Source organism: Schistocerca gregaria, chromosome 1 (assembly GCF_023897955.1).
Source record: "Schistocerca gregaria isolate iqSchGreg1 chromosome 1, iqSchGreg1.2, whole genome shotgun sequence".
NCBI lineage: Eukaryota > Metazoa > Arthropoda > Insecta > Orthoptera > Acrididae > Schistocerca > Schistocerca gregaria.
In genome coordinates, this window is record NC_064920.1 from 521,577,541 (window position 1) to 521,605,470 (window position 27,930).

Sequence of the window (27,930 nt, forward strand, 5' to 3'; positions counted from 1 at the left end):
TAAACTTCATTGGTGACACAGCTGTGGTGGTTCGTTTTCTTTATTTATAGCATCAGCCGCCGTTCGACGTCCGCGAGAAAGATGAACTTCCACAAGTTGTACATCCATTTGAATCTGCTTACTGTGTTCATGCCTATGTCTACCTGTACAATTCCCACCTCCCAATTCCTTCCATTACTAAACTAACCATTCATTTACGCCTCTTGATGCGTCCTATCATCCGATCCCTTCTTTCACTCATTTGTGCCATGAATTTATTTCCTCCACTCTTTGATTCAGTACCTCCCAGATAACCTTCAGCGATCTTCTACACCCCTAAATTTCAAGTGATTCTGTTCTCACCTTGTCTGAACTGCTTCTCGTCCACATTTCACTTCAGTACAAGGCTACACACCAGACGAAAACCGTCAGAAAAGACTAAATATCACTTAAATTTATTAACATTTAATATAAATTTCTTTTTTTTCAGATATGCTTTTTGTGCTATTGCCAGTCTGCATTTTAGATCCTTTCGACGTCGGCCATCATTCGTTACTTCGCTGCCTAAATAAGTAAAGATACCTACTACTGTAAGTGGCTAGTTTCCTAATGTATTATTTATTTCGACTACATTCCATTACCCTTGTCGTGCTTTTGTTAATGTTTACCTTATTACCTGTTTTCAAGACACTGTCCGTTCCGCTCAACTGCTCTTCCATTTCTTTACACACTCTAACTGGATTACCGTGTCATCGGTCAACTTCAAAGTTTTCATTTCTTCTGCACGAACTTTAATTCCTTCTCCAAATTTTCCTTTTGTTTCCTTTACTGCTTGCTTAATGAACAGATTCGATAACATAGAGGATAGGCTACAACGCTGCCTCACTCCCTTCTCAACTTTTGCTACCTGTAATGTCCTCCAGCTGCTTATAACTGTAGTCTGGTTTTTTCTATACATGCTGTTCATAATCATTCGCTCCCTGTATTTTACCTCTGGTGTGTTCAGAATTTCAAAAAGTGTATACGAGTTAATATTGTCAAGAGTTTTCTCGAAATCTACTGATGCTATGAACTTTTTTAAGTTCGCCTTCCCTTGACCTATCTTGTAAGATAAGTCATAGGTTTATTATTGCCTCGCGTGTTACTACATTTCTCCGAAATCCAAACTGTTATTCTCCAAGGTCGGGTTCTACGAGTTTTTACATTGTTTTGAAAGTAACTCGTCTCACTATTGCGTAGCCATGACTTGATAACGCTCTGAGTCCCAATGGTTTCCGCCTGAAACCACACCCACGTTGTTTTTAGTACCAGAGGCTTTCGCATGAAACAGGGCAGAGACTACTAGTGGTACACTGAGGTACTTCTACGAATGTAGTACATTGTAGCAATCACTTGCAGCGTTCAAAGCAACAGTTAGCGCGGAGGTGATGCTATGTGATTATAGGAGATCCTGACCTGTCTTTTTTTTTATTGGCAGTACCGAGGAGATCATTGACAGTGAAAGTAAATACATCTAAGTTATTCTAAATTTTAGTTTGTATTACTGTTTTTATGAGTATTGTCGGAATGAAACCACTGAGACACTATGCAGTTGCGATAAAAAGTATCAAAATTTAGGCCCATTTTAGCTGTTTTTTTAACTATAATTTGTTTTATTCGTTATAAGTTAATGGAAGTTTAGATATGGGGGGATTTTGTCTAGGAACACTGCGAAACTGCTGTCAATAGTATATCACAATGAATGATGCGTGGTTGAAAACTTTGTTCCAGTTGTCGCGAAGTGAAACCACCTCCTTAAAGCAAATGACTGTTTACCTTTTGGCAATCTTGTTTCGATGCGTAATATGATAATGAATGTTAATCACGTGAAAAATTGTAAAATTATGGATTTCTTCATATAGTTAGGACTCAAAGAGTTAAATTGTCGGTACATGCCTTTTTTGAAACTTGAATTATTACATTCTTTTTGAAGTCTGAGAGTGTTTCCCCAGTCTCAAACATCTTGCACACATGCGGAAAAGTCAAGTCATGGTGGCTCTCCCAAGGACTTCAGTATTCTTCTAGTCGACAGAAACTAAAATGAACGCACTGAGGACGATGAAACTTCGCCGAAGAAAGTATAGGTGAAAAAGGAAAAAGCTGTTTGCTCAGTGCAGACCTTTTCCAAAACACATGCCTAGAGAAGAGGCAAGTTACACGACTGCGCCATCGACCTCGCCATCATCAAGGCCCAAGTTGATGTCCCGAAAGCGTCATTGCAAGGCATTAGAGAGCTTCGCTACTTCTCATGGGCCCGTAAACGACTAAGGAAAGAAGAAGAAGAAGAAGAAGAAGAAGAAGAAGAAGAAGAAGAAATGTGGTAGGGCGAAAGGACAGCTGGCGTTTTCTCCCGGAACTGGAAACTGACCCAGCATAGGAGAAGAGAAGAAACTCAAAACAAGAGGATATGAGTAAGGGTTTAGAAAACTTCGTACATCCAGGAACAAATAACGCTGTAGAGGCACTGCTTTTGTTCAGCGCCCCGCCTTTGGCTACGAGCAACAACTATCAGATGCCGACAGCCCTAGCGCACCACTCAATGTAGACTCCAGCAGAACAGAGAGGCTGTCATCGCCAGTTGCGCTTATGAGCTAGGCCAAGTACATGGAACTGCTCAAGAAGCTTTAGTAATATGAAAATGTATTTCCGTATCAATTGCAAAGTATTTTTGCTAACAGCTAGGCAACTTATCCACGTATGTCTCGCAAAACGACCACAACAAATAAATCTAGGACTCTATAGCCGAAATGGACGATAACCGTCCGCCACACACCGTAAAAATTACTTCCAGAGTATGATGCAAACCTCGGCTTGTACGGGACGTAAACACCAATTTTTGTATTGTATTGTATGGAACTGGGGACCTAGAAACGACAGAGAGGCTTCGTCCTCACCGTAGCACTCAGTGGTTCACAACCCCACCACAGGCTACTGCAGTCCACTCACCCCACCACCGCCTCACACCAAACCCAGGGTTATTGTGCGGTTCGACCCCCAGTGTACACCCTCTCCCCCTTCCCCTCCTCTCCACTCCCCCTCCCCCCTCCCCCTCCATCTCTCTCCCCCTCTCCCTCCCTTATCCCCCTACATCATACCTCCCCTCCCCCTCCCCCATTCCCCTCCCCGCCGCCCCAGCGGATTAGTGCCGGGGACAGGCGCACCTTCCCGCCCGGAAAGCAGTGCCTTAGACCGCTCGGCTAACGGGGCGGGCAACACTAATTTTACTACTTTTCTTCTTTCCGTCCTTTGCCTGCAAAGTTTTTTATGAGTTCTGATTTGACGACGGTATTTGAGACTAAGGTATTGTGTGAAATGTGTAACTTCGATAAATAGCAGTTGTATAGCACTGTGACAAACACATGAAAGATCTGAATTTCGTCACTATAAATTCCAGAAAGTGCATGTTTGGTGTCGATTTGCAGGTTCCCGCAAGTCGATATAATGCGATACATATATTTTAAGCTTTCCTTTCCGGACTTTTTGTGCTGGTTATTCTCAAAAACAGAAGCCACGAAACCGATTTTTAAAATTACCAGGTCTTTTGAACGAATAGGGAGATTTTTTATGTACACAGTTTTAACACATAATTTGCTTTTACAAAGGCTCGAGCTGGAGCATTCATTTCACTTTGCCAAGATAACAATGAAGCAAGAATTTCAGTTCGTGTAACTCAAGTAATACACGAGAATTGGAACTTTAATAGCAGCAACTACTTATTTACAGTGTATAAAAAAATAGCTACGAGTTTCAAAATATTTCAAATAAATAATTGGCACAATTGAAGTTCTAGCCTACATAGTCCTTCTTTTCTTGTTAAACATGCCTTTTGTCTTTTTTTTCAGTGCGCCTTCATGATTCCATACAGGAAGAGAACTTCCACTATCTGGTCTTTGATCTGTAAGTATACCCACAACTTTTCCGTAGACTGTTTGAAATGCAGCTGCTTTCATTTCATTCATTTATTTTGATATTTATTTATTTTCATTCATTTATTTTCATTCATTTTCATTCATTTATTTTGATATTTTTACTTCTTATTATAATTTTACTTAATTTCAGTTTATCTGTTCAGAAATTCGTTCTATCATAGGGAAGTTTTGTATATTCATAGTTTTCAATGCGTCTGCATAAAAGCTCTTGCACCACCCGATGAAATATACATAGAGACAGCAGAAAAGGTAATAAATAGCAGCTTTTTTGTTTTATAGATCAAAATCTGTAAAGGCCGCTGGCGTACAGTTTTCTGTGCCTGAGGTCTACTTATTTCAATAAATAACAGCGCTAGTTGCATAAATATATTTCGAATGCGACCAGTGTCGTCCACTGGGTCATTTTCAAGGGTCGAGTAATTACTTAACGCAGGATTATCGCGAATACATCAGTGATCTGGATAAATTTATTTCTCATTCTCAAGTATATAGTATCTATGTCAACTGAAGTATGCACTTGAAGAGCAGAGGTTATTTTGCAGTTGCTTGCGATGCACTCAACTCATAGCTTATTTTCAATTCATTCTTCGCACAGCAGAATGACACTTAGTGCTGAGAGTTATACTTAGCGTGACAGATTTCATGTGCCCTGAGTAAAAGTACAACTCCATATATTTTCCCTTAGAACAACAACATGGTGCAACGCCACACTTTGCCTAATTGGGCTATAACTTCGAGCTAAGGGCGTTAGTTTGGCTGTTATTGTCGCTGGCCGGTGGTTGGTGGTATATTTCCACATGTCCCCTTCACACCAACAGAGATATACAGTTTTCGCACATAATCGTCGCTGTAAACCTGTTTTGTACGCCTCTGAAAATCTCGTCGAGGTGCGGATGTTAGTAACGTCTTCTGAGCTATTGCAGTACCGCAGCCGGAATTCTTACTTGGTCACATGAGCTGTCAGTCCCCTCCTTTTACCCGTGGCTTCTACAAAATGCAGCGCTTAATGTATGTCAGGTGACGGCTCAGACAGAGTTCATGTACTACTAGTCCCAAGCATTTAGGGCCATAATTCTCCAGATGCTATAGAAGCCTGAGCTGATATTTTCATATAAGGGAAAAACTATCCGAAATGATTATTACAGCTGGTACGAGACCATGAATGAGGCCCGTGTTTGGAAAATGCAAATGTTTCGTAACAAACAGCCGCAAGCGGCATCGACGTTACTGGCGCTACCTTTCACAACTAACCACATTCATCTTTGGTATGTCGATGGTAATTGCCACTGTTTACAGCTAATGAATGCTTGTGGAACATCGCCCGTTACAAGAACTTACAGGCTTCCATTTAATGTATGGTGCAGCGAGATGTAGCTCTCAGAAACCCTACGCCTTCGCACATTACGTACCCTTTCCGAATGAAATTTTGACTTCATCCCCCAGACAATGAAATCGTCCCGATACATTTTCATCTAAACGCCGCAAACCATCTTCAGGCGTGTGGCGGTGGGTACTTTGTGTACCACTTTCACCTCCCACTTTTCTTGTTCCAGTCGCGCCTGATTCACGGGAAGAACGATTGCTAGTAAGGTTCCGCCTGTGCTTCGATTTCTCACATTTCATCTTCATGGTCTTCGCGCAAGGTATAGGTAGCAAGAAATAATATTTTGGTATTTTGGTTGTCTCTTCTAAGAACTCTTCTAACTCTCGGAACTTTAGTGGTAAAATACGCCGTGATGCAGAACGTCTCTCTTGCAGCGTCTGCCACCAGAGTCGACTGAGCGTCTCCGTGATGAGTAAATGATGTAGGTAGATCCTATTGCTTGATTTTGACGAGCTGTCCATACAGATTTTATTTTGGTATAGCTTATAGTCAACTCCATTCAAAGCTATAACTGATATTGGTTGATTTTAGGGTTCCGTACCTTAGTCGGTAAAACGGAACCCTTATGGGATCACTTCGTTGTCACTCTCTCTCTCTCTCTCTCTGTGTGTGTGTGTGTGTGTGTGTCCGACGGATCAAGTTGAAATTTACGCCACATACTAAGTTTATAGTTCCTTGACGGTGTCAGAAAATTAAAGCTTCTAAGTGAATGTAATCAAAAGATACGGCCATTTATGTCATGTATTTTGATACTCGCAAACTCACTCATTAAAACGTCTAGAGTCCTTCCCATTGACCTAGAATCATGTAATTCGGCGAGAAGCTAGGGTTCAAAGTACAAGTGAAGAGAAAAGTTCGAAAATGGTTAATTTGTAATTATATGACATAAAAAATATTTCCTTTTTCATTTGTTATTCGACTTTAAATATAAAATTAAAACATGAAACCGATATCGTGCCAATATCATTGTCAATAAGAGTCAAAAAAATTCTCGATTCCCAGGATCGATGAACTGTCTGTTTACATAATTAAGTTTGTACGAAGCCGTTAGAGCGCTACCCCACCCGCACCTGGACAGCTTTCTGTACCACTTCGTTGAAAACTTGCTTTGTGCTGTAACCAGTTGTGAAACTAAATTGCTATTTTCTCTTGTTAATGTTCGAAGCATAGAAAGAAGGCAGTTATAAGAAGAATTTATTCTAAAAGACTGTTGTGTCAGTGACCAGTGACGAAAGGCTAATGGGCTAGCGGTTAATCACATCGTCCTTCCTACATTTCCTGTGCGTTACAGTAATTAATAGCATTCGGGCAATGTCTTGTATCATTGTCTTGCCAAAACATACGTGAGTAGATGTCACGTTTTGCTTTCACTACTTCTCCCACTGCTTTTATCGTTTCTGTTGTTCTCTCATTCTTGGGATTCTTTCCTCTTTCCATACGCCTAATAGCTTTTCATGATACATAAATAATTCATTTGCAGTGGTGGCTGTTGTGTAAGAGCACGTGAACATCATAACTTTTGATACCTTTCGGATTTATTGATTATTTTCTGTGAATGCTGTTGAACGTAATGTAGATGCTGTAATCTGAAATCGGTCTAAGGCGCTGCAGTCATGGACTGTGCGGCTGATCCCGGCGGAGGGGGAGTCCTCCATCGGGCATAGGTGTGTGTGTGTTTGTCCTTAGGATAATTTAGGTTAAGTAGTGTGTAAGCTTAGGAACTGATGACCTTAGCAGTTAGGTCCCATAAGATTTCACACACATTTGAACTTCTTTTTTTTTAATTTGAAATACACGCCGCAAAATCTGCGGCAGTATGCTACCTTGCTACTGCTCTAGACTCCGTGAAACTTGGCATCGCGAGCACACCTTCAGTCGTGCACGTTTTGAAGAGATTTTGCGCATGCGCACCTGGCTTGACGCAATAGCCTTACGGGCAAAGACATACGGATTTGATAAACAGCGTGCACTGCTCACGGCGAGCAAACATAGCCCTTAAGCTCTAACTAAAACTTTATGTCAATGCCAGTAGGTGCTAGCAAACTGCAGCAGACTTTTATCCCTGTGTGCGCTTGGCATAAATCCCGCTAGACAGTAAAACACTCGTCAGAGATGCCCATTCACTCGCTATATAGTAAGATTAGACCAGACGTCAATATATGTTTTAGTCATTCTTGATAGAAAAACTTGTTTTAACACACACACACACACACACACACACACACACACACACACACACACACACACACACCTCCAACGGGGGGAGCCGCGCGAATTGACACAAGGCGCCGTAGAGCGCACGGCTACCCCGCGCGGCAATATCTGTTGACTTTATGGTGGGTCAGGTTTATCTGTGCTTTAGGCCCACAATGCGAAAAGGTGTCTCACTGATTTCTTTGATAATCATGTAAATGTGGGATCGACGACAGCGTGCGTTTGGCCCATAGGGCTCTCAGCGCCTCATTTCTATTCTAGTCATTATCACGTTGGTAGACAGTACTACTTGAATTTAATTATTTCCACAAACGGCAATTTGTGTTTGGAGTTGGTTGTTTACTGTGCTGTAATCTGCTTTCGCGTGTAGTGTCAACGTGAACTCTATTGAATCCGTTTTAAGTGCTACCAGAAAAGAAAATTACCAGGAAAATTTAGCAGCAAAGGAGCAATTGCCTCGCAGACCAGATACATTGACTGAGATCTCAGTGACGAAGTCAAATAAGCCTAACTACAAGCGAACATAGAACTGTATAATAAGCATATGTTGTTGTTGTGGATGCATCATAAGAATGTCTGATTTTCAGCCCGTAGGTTAATTCGTTAACCAATACATGTATTAGAGATCGTAAACATTTGCCCGAAAAAAATGAAAAAAAAAAAGCACGGAGACTCCGACTTAAACAAAAACGCTTGAACATTATTCCGTTCTTGCCCTAAACTGTACCTAATCATGTAAAAACAATAAAATTCCCCAAAATCAATTATTTTTTTAGACAACTTATGCGTATTATTATGATTATTATTTTTGGTGTCGTTGGCAGTGGCTGTGTTGTATAAATATGTTGATAAGCACAACTGTTATACAGCAGATGCTATTAACATCACACTCTCATATTTATCTGAATCTAAAAATTTGTGAACACCCAGAATGTCAACTCACGAGCAGCCACTGTTCATTCGTTTTCAATGTTCTGTACTTTCTAAAGTATTACATGTATAAATGTGATTGATACATGAATAGAACCGCAAACTCGCCATGTTTTGCATTGTGCCTACCAGTTGGCGTTAAGAGTGCAGTGCCTTGACGAAATGGCGGCGAAGGAGGAAAAGAGTTTTTGTCATGTCCGAAAGAACAGATACAATCTCCATATATACACGGTGAAAAGTATCTAAACCGACAAACTCTGGGAGGTTGTAGAGGACATCAAAACAAATATTTTTCCCCAATGTCATTTTTTCGTATTAGGATTATTTAAACTGGTGGAGGCCGTATTACGATCTTCAGTTGTTAGAGAACGTATTACTCTCTTCAATTGTAGGCAACTGCTGTCCACCAGTGTAGTAGTGCACCGTCTCTGTTTACTAATGGAGCGATACACCTGAAGTGAGTACACTGATATGGTTGGTGCGTACTGCGTAGCGCACCACAACGGACGAGCTGTACAGCGGGTTTTGTCAACAACAATATCCTAATCGCCGTATCGCACATCATACGACCTTTGTTGCTGTGTACCAACGTCTGCATGAGAGCGGGTCATTTAGCAGATTGCCTGGACAGGAACGCTGTCGCACGGTAAGAACACTGCAATTTGAAGAAGCTGTCTTGCAGCATGTGGAGCGAGACTCTTCAACCAGCACTCGTGCAACCGCACGTAACACGGGGACGAATCAGACGAATGTGAGAACAGTCCTTTGAGAGCAATTGTTACGTCCATTTCACTTACAGCGTGTTCACAACCTGAAACTAGCTGATTATCCACCCAGAGCGCAGTTTTCGCAGTGGTACCTGGAACAGTGTGAAATGCATCCTGCATTTTCATCCTCTCTATTGTTTACCGATGAAGCAACGTTCGGGCGTGATGGAGTCTTCAACATGCACAATTCACATGTTTGGAGTGAGGATAACCCACATGCACAGTTACTAGCGCTCATCAAGTGCACTTCTTCGTTAAGGTGTGGGTGGTTGTTGTTGGGGACTGTTTAATTGGGCCGTGTCTGCTACCTAGGCCATTAAATGGCAGGAACTATTACAATTTTCTCGCCAAAGCATTACCAGAATTGCTGGAAGACGCCCCGCTCCCTACAAGACAACGCATGTAGTTGCAACATGACGGGTCGCCGGCTCATTTCAGTTGTCGTGTGCGTCGATTCCTGGACCGACGGTTCCCTTCTAAACGTGGATTGGGCAAAGGTGGTCCTGTACCACGGCCTGCTCGATCCCCAGATATTTCGCCTCTGGACTTTTTTGTGTGGGGAGAGATGCGCAACCTTGTTCACACAACTCCTGTTTCATCAGAAGAGGATCTGGTTGCCAGGATAGTAGCAGCAGAAGCAGCAGCAGCAGCAGCAGCAGCAGAAGCAATTCAGGATACTCCTGGGGCGTTTGCCCGTGTCAGACAGAACATGATCCGACGGTGTAGCCTTTGTTTACGTGTCAATGGAGGCATTTTTGAAAATCTACTGTAATTGAAATTGGGTTGTGGTAATGTGTTGTCTCTTGGTCACAAAAAAATGGAAAAGTGTTTGTTGGTTTAATTGATTTGCCGCCAGAGACATCTTCCTCTGCCGGTTTAAATACTCCTTATAGGGGAAAAAAAATGACATTATGGAAAAAAATTGTTTTGGTGTCCCCTATGACCTCCCAGAGTTTGTCGGTTTAAATACTTTTCACCCAGTTAAGGCTCACCGGCCATTGACCATCTTCTTCTGTGCGGATGCACGAACAGTGCCCAAACTCTTACGGGAATCGGCAGTAAAGCCGCGAGTAATGAGTATGATGGGCAGGGCACTTTGAATATACTGCGGGACAATAAGTTGCGAATGTGGGTCTCACAAGTGCGTGCCAGAGACGCAGTCGCACTATCCTCTGTGTCCTCAGTGGCTCAGATGGATAGAGCTTCTGCCATGTATGCAGGAGATCCCGGGTTCGAGTCCCGATCGGGCCATACATTTCAACTGTCCCCGTCGACATATATCAATGCCTGTATGCAGATAGGGGTGTTCATTTCATTGTAGTTTAAAGTAATGGGACATGTCGCGCAAGAGGTATATTTAGCGCGCTTTTTCCTCTACTACCTGTTCGAAAAACTTCGCGTGACATCACATATCAAGAATTCCAAAAACGTTGATCGGTGTTACTTATATGCGTGTGACAAATATGCGAAATGGATTCTGATAATTTAAATTCTGTAATACGGTATTGAGAAATTAATTTTAATGTGCTTTTTGGAAAAGCTCCGCCTCATAGCCCTTAATTACGAGCTGCGCCTGGTTGAAGTGTTTATTTGCGGACAACTAGATTCACATTAGGGCACGGTTTTAGCAAAGTTGCTGGATTTACTAAACTGACGCTCCACGCATGTCAGAAAGTACTCAAATGTTTCGGATTATTTTACAAATACTGTAGAACTTTTCTGGAGAATTAATTGGGTCGTTCTTCTCTTCTTGTAATATATCGCTTTTGCACATTCCTTCATGCTCGTCCTCCTCCTCCTCCTCAGCAGAGGAGAATTGCCATAAAGGCAGAAATCCCTTACATCAACGGCTAAGAATGCGACAGTCTGATGAATAAGTGTGAGAGCTCAAGTCGGACGACTTAGGTCGTAAAGTCGTACTAACCCACAGCCTGCATGCTTTTCCAACTTACCACCCCCCCCCCCCCCCCCCTCCCCAATGCCCGTGCAGAACATCAGCCCTAGATAAATCTTTTGCTCGACAGATTCCAAGGGCTAATGAACTAAGTGAAATTTCAAATCCAGAACCTTACGTACGTCTACATCTGTACTCGGCAAACCACTTTGGAGTGGATGGCAGAGAATACCCATTTAGGGCTGCTTCGGGTTCCCCAAAAATCCTTGGACTTGCAAAACAATGTAAGTACGAATCCAGAATTATTCGTAGTCCAGTACAATATGATACACTGAAATGTATTCGCAGTTGCGAATATGGACAGTCATCACCTGTATAATGAAATGATGACAATGAAAATTTGAGGAGGACGGGGCTCGAACGCGGATTTCCCGCTTATCGCGAGCGGTTATATAACATACATACATGTCCGAAGGAACACTGCATAGTAATTCGGAATAACACGGGCACTGCAGTACACTAAAAAGATATACTGGTGGATCGATCATTCAAAGCTTTATCGATGGCCACGCAGAAAAGTAAACCAACCCGAAAATTGCTATAAAAATAACTATCAGAAGGAAGGTCATTCTATTTCTAACCAATAGAAAATGTTTTAATGCGTTTTCTTAAAGAACTACAATCGTATCTGTTACAAAGTTTATTTTCGGACAAAATGAACTTAAATTCGTCAATTTTCACACAGTATCGAAAAGTTGATAGTATTTTGTCGTGCATGCATTGTGTCGCAGTTCTGCTTATTTCAGCGGATGGGTTGTTGCAACATTTCGCGCCAAAATTATTCACGCGAGTTTTTGTAGTGGAGGTTTATTAATACTAAAGTTTTACGATCGTACACTTTAAATAAACAATGACAAGAATTTTTAAGATAAGAAATAATGACAATATATATGCTTTTCAGTAGTTTATCATTTGTTGCGCGTATCATTCAGATAATGGTAAAATCATGGTAGAGTAAAAGTTGGGAATCTTAATGGAAAAAAATGCTCCTATCTGAGCACAAAATAGACGAATATGCCCTGGGCAGAGTTAGAGACTTAAAAGAAGGGAAATAGTTTTTCGATTTATCTGGCAGCTCAAAGAATTGTGTCAAAACATCTTCACATATTCGAGCCTTTTTTACGAGTTAACGCTATTTACGCAGTGCAATGAGCTCTCTTGGCTGTAGAGTGTTGGTACACCTGCATCTTGCAGTTAATAGGCTACACGCTGACCTTGCGCCCAAAGTCCAGAAGATTCGCCGACCATAATAAACAATGGCTGAAGAGCATACATGAAATACGTAGAAAGTAAAATTCCTGGGGCCGGATTTGTTCCTGGGAGGTTACTATAACATTTTTTTTTATTTCCATGTGGAAGGAATTAATTCTTTTTCCTTAGGGGACCATTTCTCCACCAAACCCATCTCTTGTTACATGTGTGGTGAGGAGTGTAACAACAAATAGACACAAATTTATGTATGTATGTGGTGTCTGTTCTTTTGGAAATGTCTGAAAGAGTAGACACCACGTAAATAACTAAGATAATGAAGGCCAATGAGCCCTTCAGAGCAGATGCACAACAAGCTCGAACTCTTATGGGGATCAGCAAAATGCTGCAAGTAATGAGGCTAATGAGCAGGGGCACTACCTCAGTAATGTGTGGTAGAAGTTGAGAATTTCTGGCTGACAGGAAACATGTTAGGGTATTCCATGTGATTGTGGTGACAATTTTTCTGGATGGTGTCGTCAGTACAGTGCCCTGGTGAGCATGAGATCTGGTTCAAATCCTGGTCTGGCACAAATTTTCAACTTGCCTCCTTGATAAATGTATTTAATTATTTTGTGTCTAAATTCAGTGGAAGTGTCTTGATTACGCTTAATTCATTTTTCCATTATAAAGTGCTACATCAGAACTGCTTCTCTGCTGCCCTTACCTTTCCTTATGCCAAACTGAGAGGGAATGCATCTACAGTAGGAAGCATCAGAGAGTGGGGGTGCATCTATAAGAGGAAGTATCACAGAGTGGGGATATATGTGTCCTAAACTTCAATGACATGTTGTGTCATATTACACACATTACAAATTTCTGGATGACATGATGATGTGTTTCATGTTATATAGCATGACATCATGTATTATATTACTTTTCGTGACATGATCCATTATATTACATGACATACGTACTGATATTAACAAGTAAAGAAGTGTGACTATATCAGGATGATGCCATTTAAATTTCTATGAAGCTACCAGATAAGTCGAAAAGCTAGTTGAAAAGTTATTCAACTTTTTTGTGCTGTGATAGGAGCATTTCTCATTCTGGTTGACAGTATATACCAATACACCTCGTATTTGGGAAGACATCCAACCAAGTTGATTTGGACATGTTGAAACCACCCTTTTGGTATGGTAAATTGGCTTAGTGGTTGTTGTGCACATCATTCCAATTTGACTTTCTGATTGGGAATATGCATGTGTGTTCATTCTCTTCAGTTTGTCTTGAAATAAGGCCGTACAAAACAGTCTGGAACGAGTTTTATCATTGGCCGGATTCCAGGATGTGCTAAGTTCTGTAGTTGATTGAAAATGAGTTTCTGAAATTTCTGTGGTGCTAGGGGACATGTTCAATTCTGTGAGATGTCACACAAAATCTGTCTTGCTGCACCTGGTAGGAAGTGATTTTCAGTCTTGAGATTTGTGGCTGTGTGACTGAGTAGGTCTTAAATTTAGTTGTGTTGCTGTTGTCCTTCTATGAGACCATTGTAATTAATTTGTGTGGAGATAGCATTGATGTGTGATAGGTAATTGGCTACAATCTTATCCACATCTTTTAGGTGGAATACATCCACGAAGAACTGTGCAGTGTTACCAGGTCTCAGAAACATCTCGGGCATAAATCTTTTGGTGAGTCACGGATGGAATCTACCAGTGGCCAGTATTTCTTGTAGATCAGAAGTAGTCAACCTTTTTTTTTTTACCTATCACCCACTTTTGTATCTCTGTTCATGATAAATTTTATAACTGCCCACCCATTCCACAGTAAGGGTGGTTTGTAAAGTAGGGAAGTAACTTTACTTTCAAAATTTGTGAAGCAAGTTGCAGCAATTCAAAACATACAATAGTAATTACTTAACAAATTCTTTATGTCAAAATTTTATGAAAACCTAATGAAAATGTTTTTAAAAAATCCCTGCCACATGCTGCCCACCATGGAAGCTGGAATGACCGCTAGTAAACAGTAGGGACCAGATGACTACCACTAGTGTAGATAATTAATGGTCTACCTTCTACTTCATCTTAAACTGGTGCGTTTCCTCGTAGAGTGTAAGAAGTTCATGGTTGTAAGCTGATCATTTGCTCAGTGAGGCAGTGAGTTTCTGGGAAAAGAATCTGAGCAATTTTCGGATGCCTGGTGTCTTTTGCTGGAGGACTGTGCTGATTGCAAAATCACTCGCATCCATCATTACTGATGACTTCGCATGGCCGAGCATATGGGCCAAGGTTTCCACAAGAGTGAGGCACACTTTTAGTTGTTGAAAAGCTATCTGCATGTCAGTAGCCCACTGCAGTTTCTGTTTGCCATTGGTGTTTTTGCACTTTAGTGTCTCTGTTAGTGGGGCCTGTATGGTAGCTGTGTGTTGTAGGTGGCGCCAGTAGAAATTTATCATTCCCAAGAAATTGTATAATTCTTTGTATTGTTGGGGAAGGAGGTAGTTGAAGGATGATTTCCATTCAGTGTGATGTTGGAGGGCTGCCTGCAGCGTTAACTGTGTGACCTAGGGAGATAACTTCTGTTTGCACACTATTGGCTTCTTTCCTCCTTGATAATACTCCCATTTGAGATGAGGTGAGGAGAGACTCAAGAGTCTTGTTATCTTGCAAGAAGATGAGGATGTCTTCCAGGTAAGTGTAGCAAAAGGGCAGTATGAATAGAACACCGTCTAAAAATCGTTGCCACGTCTGGGATGTGTTTTGAGATCATTGGTAAAAGATGATGTTCTGTACAGTGTAATGATTACTGTCTTTGGAACATCACCAAGGCATATTGGTATCTGATGATAACCTTGCTTACAATCCAGAATGCTGAACACAGATGCACCTGCAAGATAGTGAGTTAGTCTCAGATGTCAAGTTACTATCAATGATGAGGATTCTGCAGTCACCAAATAAGTGTAATGTATCATCTTTCTTCGATGCTAGTTTGATGGGTGAAGCCCATGGGCTGTCAGATAATCTAACTATTCCTGCTTTCAGTAGATCATCAATGTCTGCTTTTAACATGTGTAGTTTATCAGGTGAAAACTGTCCCATTTCTGATGGCACACTGAGTGAAAGAAACTTGGGAAAAGTTTCTGGGTGACGGCAGATGACCATGGGATGTGGTTAAGGGTGGGAGGTGGGGGTGTCACTTGTGCAAATGACAAATTACTAACATTCTCAGTGCACAAAGATTGCATAGGTGGGAGCGCTTCCCAGAAGTGGAGGTATGCCATGGTTGTATTGTGTCTGCATGGTGAAGTCTTCATCAGTGATTGGAGTTGATTGCAAGTATGGGAGATAGTGATAAGCTATAATGAGTTCATCAGACATTCTTTGTGTTGCTAGTCATAGTGTTTCATTATTGTCTTGTAGGCATAGAGGCTGTAATAGTGTGTCAGTGTAATGAAACAGCTTGTGTTGGATTTGTTTCACTGTATAGTCGAGGAGATGATGGTAATGTTGATCCATTTCGGTTCTCTGTTTTTGGAGGTGGTGCAGTGCTGCGTTACTTACAAGGAAGGGCATAGCTGACAATGCCAGAGATTACATGACTGGTGTCCCATTGGGTTGTGCCATTGGATAAATCCAGTAGCCTGTAATAGAGGAGGAAATCTGCTCTGAAGATGGATTTGCTAACCTCTGCAATTTCAGAGTTCCATTTAGAAGTAATTCTGAATCCCAGATCTAGTGTTCATGTTTCAGAGATGGAAACAGTGATAACAGAACTGTTTGCTGTGCAAAGCTGCCCAAACTGTACATGATCCCAGCAGTAGTGCAGGGTGGTGGCCAGTGGAGAATGGTTGCCAGTAGTTTCCGTTGTGCCAGCTGTGTGAAGGTCACTGTCCAGGGTGGAGATCGTGATGTCACTGTCTGCAGCAATCAGGCGTGGTTGGACCGGTTAAGCCGGCTCTGTGAACAGTGCATAGTAACACTGGTACTGCTGGCTTGTGCACGGTGTCATTATTGCCAACTAAATTGATACATTGTCTGTGTTGCATAATAATGTAGATTCTTTTGACTATTGGGATCCATATGGTTCCCTTTCTGTGGAGCAACCATGGAATATAAAATTGTAAAGAATGTAGCAACCAGTTGTGGAAACATAGTTTATTTATCTTGTTACAAATCTATTTCAACTGATATTAGCCATCATCAGTGCATTTTTCTAACCGATACATGCCATAAGTAGAAGTAATGTCCTTGGCAGATTTCTATCATGATAGAAATCTGCCAAGAACAGTACTTCTACTTATGTCATGTATTGATTAAAAAAATGCACCAATGATGACTGATATCAGTCGAAATCGATTTGCAACAAGATCAATAAATTATGTTTCCGCAACTGGTTGTTACATTCTTTATAATGAAGGTTCTACCTGCTAATTTGAGTTTATGGTCCATCGGTACCCACTCATTGGTGATTGTGGCAACCTGTTCCTGGGACAGGAGTTTTGCTACCCACAATGTTCACAACAAGCAATCAGGCACTAATAGTGGGTGATCGATGTTCACAGCCATAGTTGATATGGGCGTTCTGTTTGTTAAGGTTTCATCACATATTACTTGTTGTAACTCTTCTTTAGGCATCTTGAAGAGACTTCTCAAGAGTGCTGGTTTTGCTGTTGAATATTCATTTTTCACTGGTGGTGCCAAGATGATATCACTAATCAAATCTGCATGTTCACCCAGGTTGGTGATGAGTGTGATGAATTTAACTGTCTCACTCATACTGTTGAGGGTGGCAAGAATGCTATCCACTATGGCAAGTCATATAGAGATCTTATCCGAGTGAAATGACTGAAGTTTGGGTTGGACGCCAAATTGTCAGAGGGGTTGATATAGGTGAATCTGCAGGCATGGAAGATTTTGTGGCAGTAGTGCCAATGAATGTTCCATTACTATATGGTAGCACAAAAAAAAACATGCAGTTGTAAGGGGGGAGGGGGTGGTCAGCACCAATTTTGTGATGTAATTCATGCAGTACGTTGGGATCATCTTTCATGATTAGTGGTGATTATGATCGATTGAGTGATAGGGGTTCAGAATATACCATTTGCGAAGCAGTAGTGGTAGTGACATCGCACAGTAAATCTGCAGTAGGATATCATTTTCTGGCTTTGACATCGGTTGTCAGTTCACTGTACTGGTGAGTGTCACTGTTACTTTTAATTTAAACAATTTGTTCGAAATTCAGTCATTAAGCACTCTGTGCCACGGTGTTGCAATCGTGGGCGAAAGTCAGGAATTGCGACACACAACGGTTACACGTTGCATGCGTTATTGTTGTGTGGTATCCAGCTCAGTACATATTTGCCATGATTTGTGGTCTTTACAGGGCACCAAAGTAGTCTGGTATGGTGTAGGATAATACATGGTGCAGTATGATAGTAACCCTTTATTGCATGAATATTATACAGTAAGGCAAATACGACTGTTCTGTTTGGAAGCACTACTTTCTGAGCACACTGTCGTGTCAAAGAGCATCTACTGTACAGGAAAGTCACCTGTCAGTGCTGTTACGTGACATGGAGTTCCCGCCTACCTATGAGGGAAGTGACGATTCGTAATTGGCACACTTGAATTGCAGAAGGTTAATTTTTTGCTGTGGTTTGGGACATAATCATCTGATACAGAGTGAAGTACAGAAACAATCCAGTTCTGTAGAGCTATATTTTCAGTAACTTATGTGCCCTCCTATATGTGTTTTGTGTATTTATTTCTTTTTGTGCCTGATGATGATGTCTCAAAACACATCAGTAAATTGATTTGTGACCAAAACCTTCCACAGTTTGTGTGCCAATTTTTTTGAAGACTTGAAATTTATTGTGCAGTTTCACCTCACAGTATTTGAAACATAGTTACGGAAACATGTTGTGCAATAATACATGCACTGAAGGATTAGATTAAAGTATATAATGTATACATATACATAAATATATATACTGTATGTACTTTTATTCATAACTTTAAAAAAACACTGTCTTCCTTCATAGCTGCAGAGTTCAGTTTCTGGTATTTTCTGAGAACCATATCATGTGATTTGTTCTTAACCCTGGAAAGACACAGAGGGGTTTTTTATACCCTACACTTATTTCTTTTCTTGATTACTCACTTCCTCTTAACATTGACAAATAAATTATGTACATATAAATTATGTACCATAACTTTAATTTAGAAAATGTGCTATTTGAGTTTTAAAGGAAATTCTCAGAAAATGCATATTCCACAGAATGGATAGCTTTGTGATTTAAAGTAATATAAGCCTTCTCATATTGGTTGGCAAACTTGTGTTTGTTGTTGAACATATGTCACTTTGTCATCACTGTAACGGCGCTGTTATTTCTCTTCTAGTAGTAACATCATGTTGTAAAGAGCATTCGGATTGTGGCTTTATTGTTTAAACAGTGGTGATCAAAAGTTATTTGAAATAGAAGATTTCGGTTACATTGTAGTAGAAATAGAAAAGGACAAGAGTTGAAAATGAGTCATTTACAAAGAAGGATGGAAAAATACCAAACTGAAAATGGAAAAATGTATCAAAAGGAGCAAAGGATGAAAAGTATGTTGTAGTCTAAAATTACTCACATTTGCAAAGCTAAGGAAAATTTTAGGAATGGCATTGAAGTGTTTCACAGTATGTCTGGACTTTGCAAGATGCCACTAAAGAAAGACAAATCTTTCAGTGAAATATTCAACCAGTCTTGATCGGCACACTTCCTTCAGAGAATCAAAAAAGGAACTGTTTATGTAGCACTATGTACTCTGCTCAAACACAAAAGGGAAACATTTCTTGGAATCTTAAATGCAAGAAGATCCAAAGTTGGGTATGCTGCTGAAATGATTAGGTATGGAAGAAGATGCAGAGATGAAAAAGAGAAGGGCTGGCTAAAATGAGTGCATCAAAGAATTCAGATGTCATGAGAGTCACTGTGACAGGCAAAACATGCCTAGAAAAGAAACTGCCTGCTCATTTAACTATAAGCAAAATGCATAAAGAGTTTCTTAATATAACTAACAAAATATTAAATTATTGTCAGTATTCGTTGTATTATTCTGGTTTGTGTTCAGCCTTTAATTTAGATTTTTGATGCTTAAAAACTAATACTTGCAGTTAGTATCTGACACTAAAAACCTTCAAAGGATCAGAAATGAACCTGCAAGAAATGAACCAGCTCATTGCTTCATATCTTGTGCAAAACACTCGAGCAAAGCACTTTTTTGAAGAGTTGAACCTACTTTCTGAAAGAAGTTCGAGCACCAATTTTGATCAATAACGCTGAGGTATATTATGCCCACAAAATATAGTACTGAACATTCGGGATTGTAATCATACACCAGAAAAATCTTCCTCTACAGGTAGCTAGAGACAGAGCATGGTAGAGGCTGCAATGAAGTAACATTCTTTTTGAATCAGTTCCTCAGTAATATAGTCAGTGAGAAAGTAAACAGTGCGACAGGACTTCACTTATTTACCAATTATTGTGTGGGGCAGAAAGAAAATTGTACTTTCATGATTTGATTCTGCCAGGAGAAGAAACTACAGTTTGAAAGGTTTTTGACCATGTGTGTAGTGTTCTATATGCCATAGACTGGTTGGTTGGTTGGCTTGGTGAAAAATAAGGTAAGGAAGAAAGAAAGTATTGTGTACCCAACACAATATGGTGATATCTTTTCAACAGTGGGAACATTGTTTACATCTTCTTATGTACTGTTTGTCAGTTGGAAAATAGGGTGCGGAAAATGCTTGAAAATAGAAAAAGGCTTCAATTTTTTTTCCTACCAGTTTTTAAGTAGAAATTTGTTGGTAGAATCCAAGGTTTTGTCCAGGAGAAATGATTTTAAATTACATTTCAATCTTGCTTCACTGCCTGTGAGACATTTTTAGTTACCGGGCAAATTATCAAAAATTTTTAATGTTGCATATTGACTTCCTCTCTGAGCCCCTAATAGCTTTAACGACAAGTAATAAAGGTCATCTTTCCCTCTAGTGTTATAGGTACATCCATCTTTGTTCTTCTCAAATTGTAATGGATTATTTATGACTTATTTCATTAGCAGAAACATGTATTGTTATTGCATGATTAAAATGCTTATCTCCTTGAATAGTTATCTATATGATGTCCAAGGGTGAACAAAACATATTGTTCTTACTGCTCGCTTTTGTGCAACCAGTACTTTATTTCTAAGTGATGAGTTACCCAGAAAATTATTTTGTGTGGCATTATTGTGTGGAAATATGAAAATATATCAGGAGTTGATACTTTTGTTTCTAAGATTAGCAATTATAGCAAAAGCAAAAATAGCTGAACTTAATTGTTTGAGATACTCAGTAATATGCTTCTTCCAGTTCAAGTTTTCATTAGTATGTATACCCAAAAGTTTGGAGCATTCTACCCTACTTCCTGGTTCCTGCTTGTGTACTGCGTCAGTTGTTGATATGACTGTATTTGTTGTACAGTCACTAAAATTTTCTGTCTTTCTGATATTGTCTGCATTCTATCTGTCAAGTATGATTCAAATCAGCTGTGTGAAAAGCCATCAGTTCCATAAAACTTGGGATTTTCTAAGACAGTATCGTGATATAAACAGTCAAAGGCCTTGGAGAAACTGTAAAAGATACCAGCTGGTGTACTATTGTACTATTTGATAAGTGAATGTATAAATAGCATTCTCAGTCCAACCACCTTTCTGGAATCCGAACTGTGATACATTAAGTAAACAGTTTACATGTATGTGAAACTTCCTGGCAGATTAAAACTGTGTGCCCGACCGAGACTCGAACTCGGGACCTTTGCCTTTCGCGGGCAAGTGCTCTACCAACTGAGCTACCGAAGCACGACTCACGTCCGGTACTCACAGCTTTACTTCTGCCAGTATCCGTCTCCTACCTTCCAAACTTTACAGAAGCTCTTCTGCGAACCTTGCAGAAAAGTAAAGCTGTGAGTACCGGACGTGAGTCGTGCTTCAGTAGCTCAGTTGGTAGAGCACTTGCCCGCGAAAGGCAAAGGTCCCGAGTTCGAGTCTCGGTCAGGCACACAGTTTTAATCTGCCAGGAAGTTTCATATCAGCGCACACTCTGCTGCAGAGTGAAAATCTCATTCTGGATACATGTATGTGTGTAACTACTCTTGAGTACATTACTTTTCATCTCAGAGTATTTATTTATTTATTCATTGGTTAAGTATCCATTCATCAAATATTTGATGTAGGATATAGCTTACTTTGTATATCAGTACAAATTTTAAATGCATGCTCATAATAGTGACATAAATAATTTAAGTACATGGTGCAGTGCAGTAAATCATTTAAATACAATTCATTAATGTAGTAGTGCAGCGTAACATGTAGTACAACAGATAACAAAAGCCATTTCAGTTTCATAATACAAAAAAGGAAATAATATAAATTTATGTTAACAGATATTCATTTACAGTATAATAGCAACTGTCTTGTAAATATGTTGTCAAAGCCACTTTGAATTTTTGTTTATCTTTTATTTCCTTGATATGGTGGAGATATTTATTGTAAAGTTTTTGCTAGTTTGCAGAGGTCCATTTTGTCTTATAGTTGTGCTTACCTGTTCACTGAGGAAGTCTTAGAGTTTTGCCAGGTGTCATTTGTGTGGACTGCTTGATTTGTACATAATAAATGAGTTTTAGTTTCTGAAATTTTCTTTATGTATGTAATTATCTCAAGAATATATGGAGTGTTTTAAAAAGGGGTTTGCAAGGGTTTCTGGGTGTGCATTTTCGGTTGCCCTAATGAATCTTGTCTGTGCTCCGAAGCAGCTTTTGCTTATTGGTGAATTTCCGTAAAAAATTATCCCATATCACAGCAGTGATTTTGCTTGCGTGTAGTACACATTTTTTAGTGTTTCTTTTGATGTACACCCAGCAAGTATTTTTATGCTGTAGCATGGTGTGCTAACTTCTCATTGATGTATTTGATGTATGTGTCCGAATTCATGTTGTCATGAATCCATAATGCTAGAAATTTTGTTGATTTACAGTTCCGAATTTTTTATTGAATAAATTTATGGTGGGAGTTAATGGATGTTTATTGTGTGTGGTATGAAGGTGCATTGCATCGGTTTTATCTATGTTAACAATAAGATTGTTTGTGGTGAACCATTTTGTAATGTGTGTGGTGCAATTTTGTACTTCATATTGTAGTTCTGTAGCAGTTCTGCTTTGTATTGATATATTTGTGTCATATGCAAATTATATATTTATCTTGACCACCCTAAATAACTGTTTGTCCAGATGCAAATTGCAAAATGTCTCAAGCAAATGTTCTTTAACCATCGGGGGGCTTAAACAGCATGCTTGCCTTTGTTGTAGCTTTGTTTTTTTACCAAGATACGAACAGCAGTATGACTTTTTTAAATGGCACCCTGTATTTTTTTATTCAGTAATTCATTTTCTCTCCTGAAGACCTATTCAAAAATGTATCACAGAGTACCATTCACTGAAACACAATGTTATTAATTACATAACACAATATTGACGTTGACACTCCCAGTGCTTGGGTAATGGAATGCATTCATGTGCTGACATTGACAGGGGACAAATGCAAACATAAGTAGAATGTACACCTGTCATTCCATCAACCATCGTCAGTTGAAGAGCTGTGTGAGAAAAATGCACACCAACGAAGAGAAGGTAGAAATGCTACTGATCTATGGGGAATGTAATTTAGCAGAACAGTAATTGAAATACTATTTTCTTATGTATGGGTACATTTAGTTCATTAGTTTAGTCCTTTTAAATATTGTTGTGTAGAGTAGGTATACATTAAAGTCTGTCCGTCCTACAAACTGCATCGACATAACATTTCTTTTATTGTTGTTGTTGTTGTTGTTGTTGTTGAAGGTAGGTGAAATGCTATGCAGGCAGTGGAACTGTACAGAGAGTGATATCTTGACAACAACCCACCTTCCTGACAGATGTTTTCTCATCTTGTTGTGATTCTTCAGGAAATGGGAAGTTTCAACCCAGAACAATGCAGTTGTTGTAGCACTCGCACAAAGTTGCCGAAGTTACTGTTCTCGCTTCTGTTGTTATGAATCCATATGTGAGCACACGACAGCTTGAACATGAGACTTGCATTCCTAAAACCAGTGTACATCATATTCTTACAAGTCATTGGTTCCATCCTTACCATGTACACCTACATCAAGAATTGCATGGGAATGATTTCCAGAATTGTGTACAGTTCTGTCAGTGGGCACAGCAGCAAATCCTCGCCAACCCAAACTTCTTCTCCAATGTTCTATTTACCAGTGAATGTTCCTTCTCAAACAAAGGACAGGTAAATACAAGAAACATGCATTATTGGTCCAGGAACAACCCATGATGGCTTAAACAGTTGGAATATCAGTGTCAGTGGAGAGTTAACATCTGGTGTGGGATGCTTGGTACTACAATTATTGCCCCCTAGTCTAAACGGCACAGCGTATGCCAACTTCCTCAGACAAGTTCTTCCTCCTCTTCTGGATGAAGTGCTGCTAAGAACCAGAATGCTTATGTGGTATCAACATGATGGATGTCCAGCACATAATGCCTTGCGTTTACATCATTGTTCTGAACTGAAGGTATCCTGCCAGGTGAATTGGTCGAGGAGGAACAGTTACTTGGCCTTCTAGGTCTCCTGATTTAAATCCTCTGGACTTTTTTCTATGGGGATGCATTAAAGACTTTGTCTATTGTGACATTCCAACAACTCCAGAGGACTTGCAGGAACATATTGCGCTTGCTTGTAATTCTCTTCAGCAGACAACACTGGAAGCAGTAAATAATTCTTTCATCCAATGAGTGCACCAGTGTATCGGTGTCCAGGGTCACCACTTTGAGCTCCTTTGAATGTTCTACTCCTCGGCAATGGTACAGGAGAGTCAAAGTCAATTTTGCGTTATGTTTTTACTTGGTTTTCATCTGTTTTCTAACAACTCCAGCAACTGGACCAGTTGTGATCCCAGGATCAAAGTCAATGTTGTGGTATTTAATTAATAACATTGTGTTTCAATAAATGGTACACTGTGATACAGTTTTGAATAGGTGCTTAGGAGAGGAAATGAATTACCGAATAAAGAATACAGGTTGTCATTTACAAAAGTCATACCGCTGTTCATATCTTTTTAAAAAACAAAGCTACAGCAAAGGCAATCATGCTGATTGATGTCCCCCTGGTGGCTAAAGAACATTTGCTTGAAACATTTTGTAATTTGTATCTGGACAAACAGTTATTTAGGGAGGTCAAGATAAATGGGACACCGTGTATATTTTTGGGAATCACTAGATGATTCTAGGTCATTATTAAATATGAAGAACAACACTGGGCCCTAGATAGATCCTTGGGGCACACCATACTTTATTTCTTTTCTTTTAGATTGGTGGATGTACGTAATATTTTCTTCCTGATGCATGATTTCAAATGTCTGCTCTCTACTTTTCAAGTATGACATCACCCACTCATGTGCCAGGCCCCTAATTCCTACGTACTCCAATTTTTGAAGTAGTAAGTTGTGGTCTATCACATCAAAAACTTCTGTGAGGTCCATAAATGTTGCTGATATATGTTCTTTCTCATCTATTGCAGTCAAGGCTTCATTAACAAAGTCAAAAATGGCAGCTTCTGTTGATTTAAGGTTTCTGAACCCATGTTGGGTATTTGATACAAAACTGTTTGGAATGAAATCAGTCTTTTGTAAAAAAAAAAAATAAAAAAAAGAAAGAAAAACTCTTTTTCCATTATTTTAGAAAAACCAGACAGCGGAGATATTGGCCTGTAACTCTTTTTATTTGTCTTCTCTTCTTTCTTGAAAAGAGGTCTTACCCTGGCCATTTTTAGCTTTCGTGAGAAAATACCACTACACAATGAGTCTCAATTTTGGTTTTAATTCCCGTATAACATTCAGTATTTCCTTTTCATCTGCTGAATACAAAAAGTAACTTTATTTAGGATCTGTTTGTATCTTTTAAAATACACATCAAATTCTGGAGTTGTTGTGGTTTGCTTGGGTATGGTATAGAGGAATCTTTTTTTCTTCAGTGAAACTTTTATGGCTGCAGTTATCCAACTACTTTTTGTATTTTTTCCTGATTTTCTTTCTTCTGAGTGGGGAGTGCTGTTCAAAATAATGCTGGAAGGTGCTTAGGAGTTTATCAAAGTTTTCATTTGTACTGCTACAGCTATATACTTTTTCTCATATCTCTTTTAGTTAAGCAGTTGATAAATGCATTTATGTTTTGTATTTTTGCGATGTATTCCAGTCTCTGTCTTCCCTTGCAGTTTTTACTGTCTATAGCTCCTATAGTATCATGGAAGTTATATTCTGATGTCTTAACAGGTATTAACATTCTGTCTCTTCTTCTTGTCAGTGTTTTCCACATATTCCTATGCTCACTGATTCTGTGGAGAACCTCCTCATCCCTTACATTATCAGTCGACCTGATTTTCAGCATTCTTGTGTAGCATCACATCTCAAAGGTTCGATTCTTATATGGTCCTCTTTCCCCACAGTCCATGTGTGACTTCTATACAATGCTGTACTTCAAACTTGCATTTCACAAATGTTATCCCAAAACTACGATCTTTGTTTGATACTAGCAGACTTCTCTTGACCAGGAATGCCCTTTTTGCCAGTGCTAGTCTGTTTTTTAATGTTTTCCTTGTTCCATTTTTATGGATTATTTTGCTGCATAGGTAGTAGGATTCCTTAACATTGCCTACTTTGTGATCCCCAATCTAATATTAAGTGCTACATCTCATTACTTTTGTGTTTCTTTGATTTACTCTCAATCCACATTCTTTACTAATTAGACTGTTCATTCCATTCAGTATATCATGTACTTCTTCACTTTCACTGAAGATAGCAGTGTCACCAGCACTGATATTTTTTCACCCTGAATTTTAATCTCACACTTGAACCTTTCTTTTATTGCCTACAGTGCTTCTTCAATGCATAGAATGAGTAAATAAAAGAGGCAAAAGTTTTGGTACTTCCTGACACTTAGTCCAGCAAGCTAACATCTAGGATTGTGCACTGTTCTGCAGGCAGCACAACCAATAACATTTTCAAGCAGAAACTTCCCCTAAAATACAAGGTTTTCTTTCTGAAGACTATTAACTGTCTGAACTGGTCCAGCTCAGCTAAGGTGCCAGATGTTTAAAAGCTGCTCCTTGCGATGGGGCATCAAGGGAACAATTAGATTTTAACAAAAAAGCTTTGGGATCACAGCCTGCAGGTCATGGTCATTGTTATGGTCATGGTGATTGTTGTTGTTGTTGTTGTTGCTGTTGTTGTTGTTGTCATGGTGGTGGTGGTGGTGGTGGTGGTGGTGGTGACGGTATGCAGGACCACTGTCAAATTGTAAATGGAGGTTTGTTGTAGACTTGTAAGGAAGTAACTGAAGTGTCAAAATTTTTTCAGGTACATATTTTCATCCAGAATTACGTATTATAATGTGTGAGATGCATGGTGCTCCCAAAACATTTTTCCCCTCAGCCTAATTGTGTTGTTGTTGCCAAAGTGTGCTATTTTCAAGTTAATTCTATTTTACACTTTCAAACTCTATTTGTAGGAAATAGTCATACTTTTTTAAAGTAATGTTTAATTAAACATATAGAGGATTGAAAGGTGTATTTTTAATTAAAAAATATCCATAAGCACAAAAAGTGACAGATATTTTGCCCATGTCATAAAATTTGTACAAACTAAAATACATAGTATGTTTTGGAAATAAGCTACTCAAATGTGTCGCTCCAGGGTTAATATTTCTGTTTTTGTACTCAGATGTCCAAACATCCCACAATGCCTGCTATGATTTATACATTTTTTTGCACTCTAATAGCAATTTTCTTTCACCTTGTTTGGGATATCTTTGTGACACAACATCAAACAGAAAATACAAAGATACCCAGAAAATAGCATGTGAGACACTGGTAAGAACAGTGTCAATACTGTCCATAGAAAGCACAATATTTCTAGGCAGTGAAATATATTTAAAATGTTTTAGATGTGATCAGTTTTATTGTGCAACCTCTCAATCTAGTTTCTACATGTTCAATGTATCTGTGCATCTGGAATTAATGCACAGTAATACTGGCCATCTTGGAACTGCTCATGTTTTCTCCCAATCCTCCCCCCCCCCCCCCCCCCCCCCAACACAGATCATCATGTTAGTAACTTGCTTTAAATGTTCATGTTCATGTTAGTAACTTGCTTTAAATGTTCTGAAACATGTAAAAATTTTCACTTCACAAAGCAAAAATACATAGTGTCCTATGACTGTAAAATCAGCGAGTCACTGTTGGAATCGGCCAACTCATACAAATACCTGGGTGTAACACTTTTGTAGGATAGTGAAATAATCACCTAGGTTCAGCCATGGGTAAAGGAGGTGGTAGACTTCAGATTATTGGTAGAATACAGGGGAAGTGCAATCAATCTACAAAGGAAATAAGGAGATTGCTTACAAATTACTCGTGCAGC

At 39.5% G+C, this 27,930-nt stretch overlaps 1 protein-coding gene across 29 annotated transcripts in view; it reads left to right on the forward strand.

The window, feature by feature from the left end:
- Nucleotides 1–27,930, forward strand: part of LOC126354726 (calcium/calmodulin-dependent protein kinase type II alpha chain) — a 976,610-nt gene that overhangs the window by 652,277 nt on the left and 296,403 nt on the right. For all 29 annotated transcript variants that reach the window (XM_050004705.1, XM_050004586.1, XM_050004623.1 and 26 more), the window contains exon 4: nt 3,861–3,915. In XM_050004705.1, the coding sequence (XP_049860662.1) occupies nt 3,861–3,915 (55 nt within the window). The remainder of the gene's footprint in view (nt 1–3,860; nt 3,916–27,930) is intronic.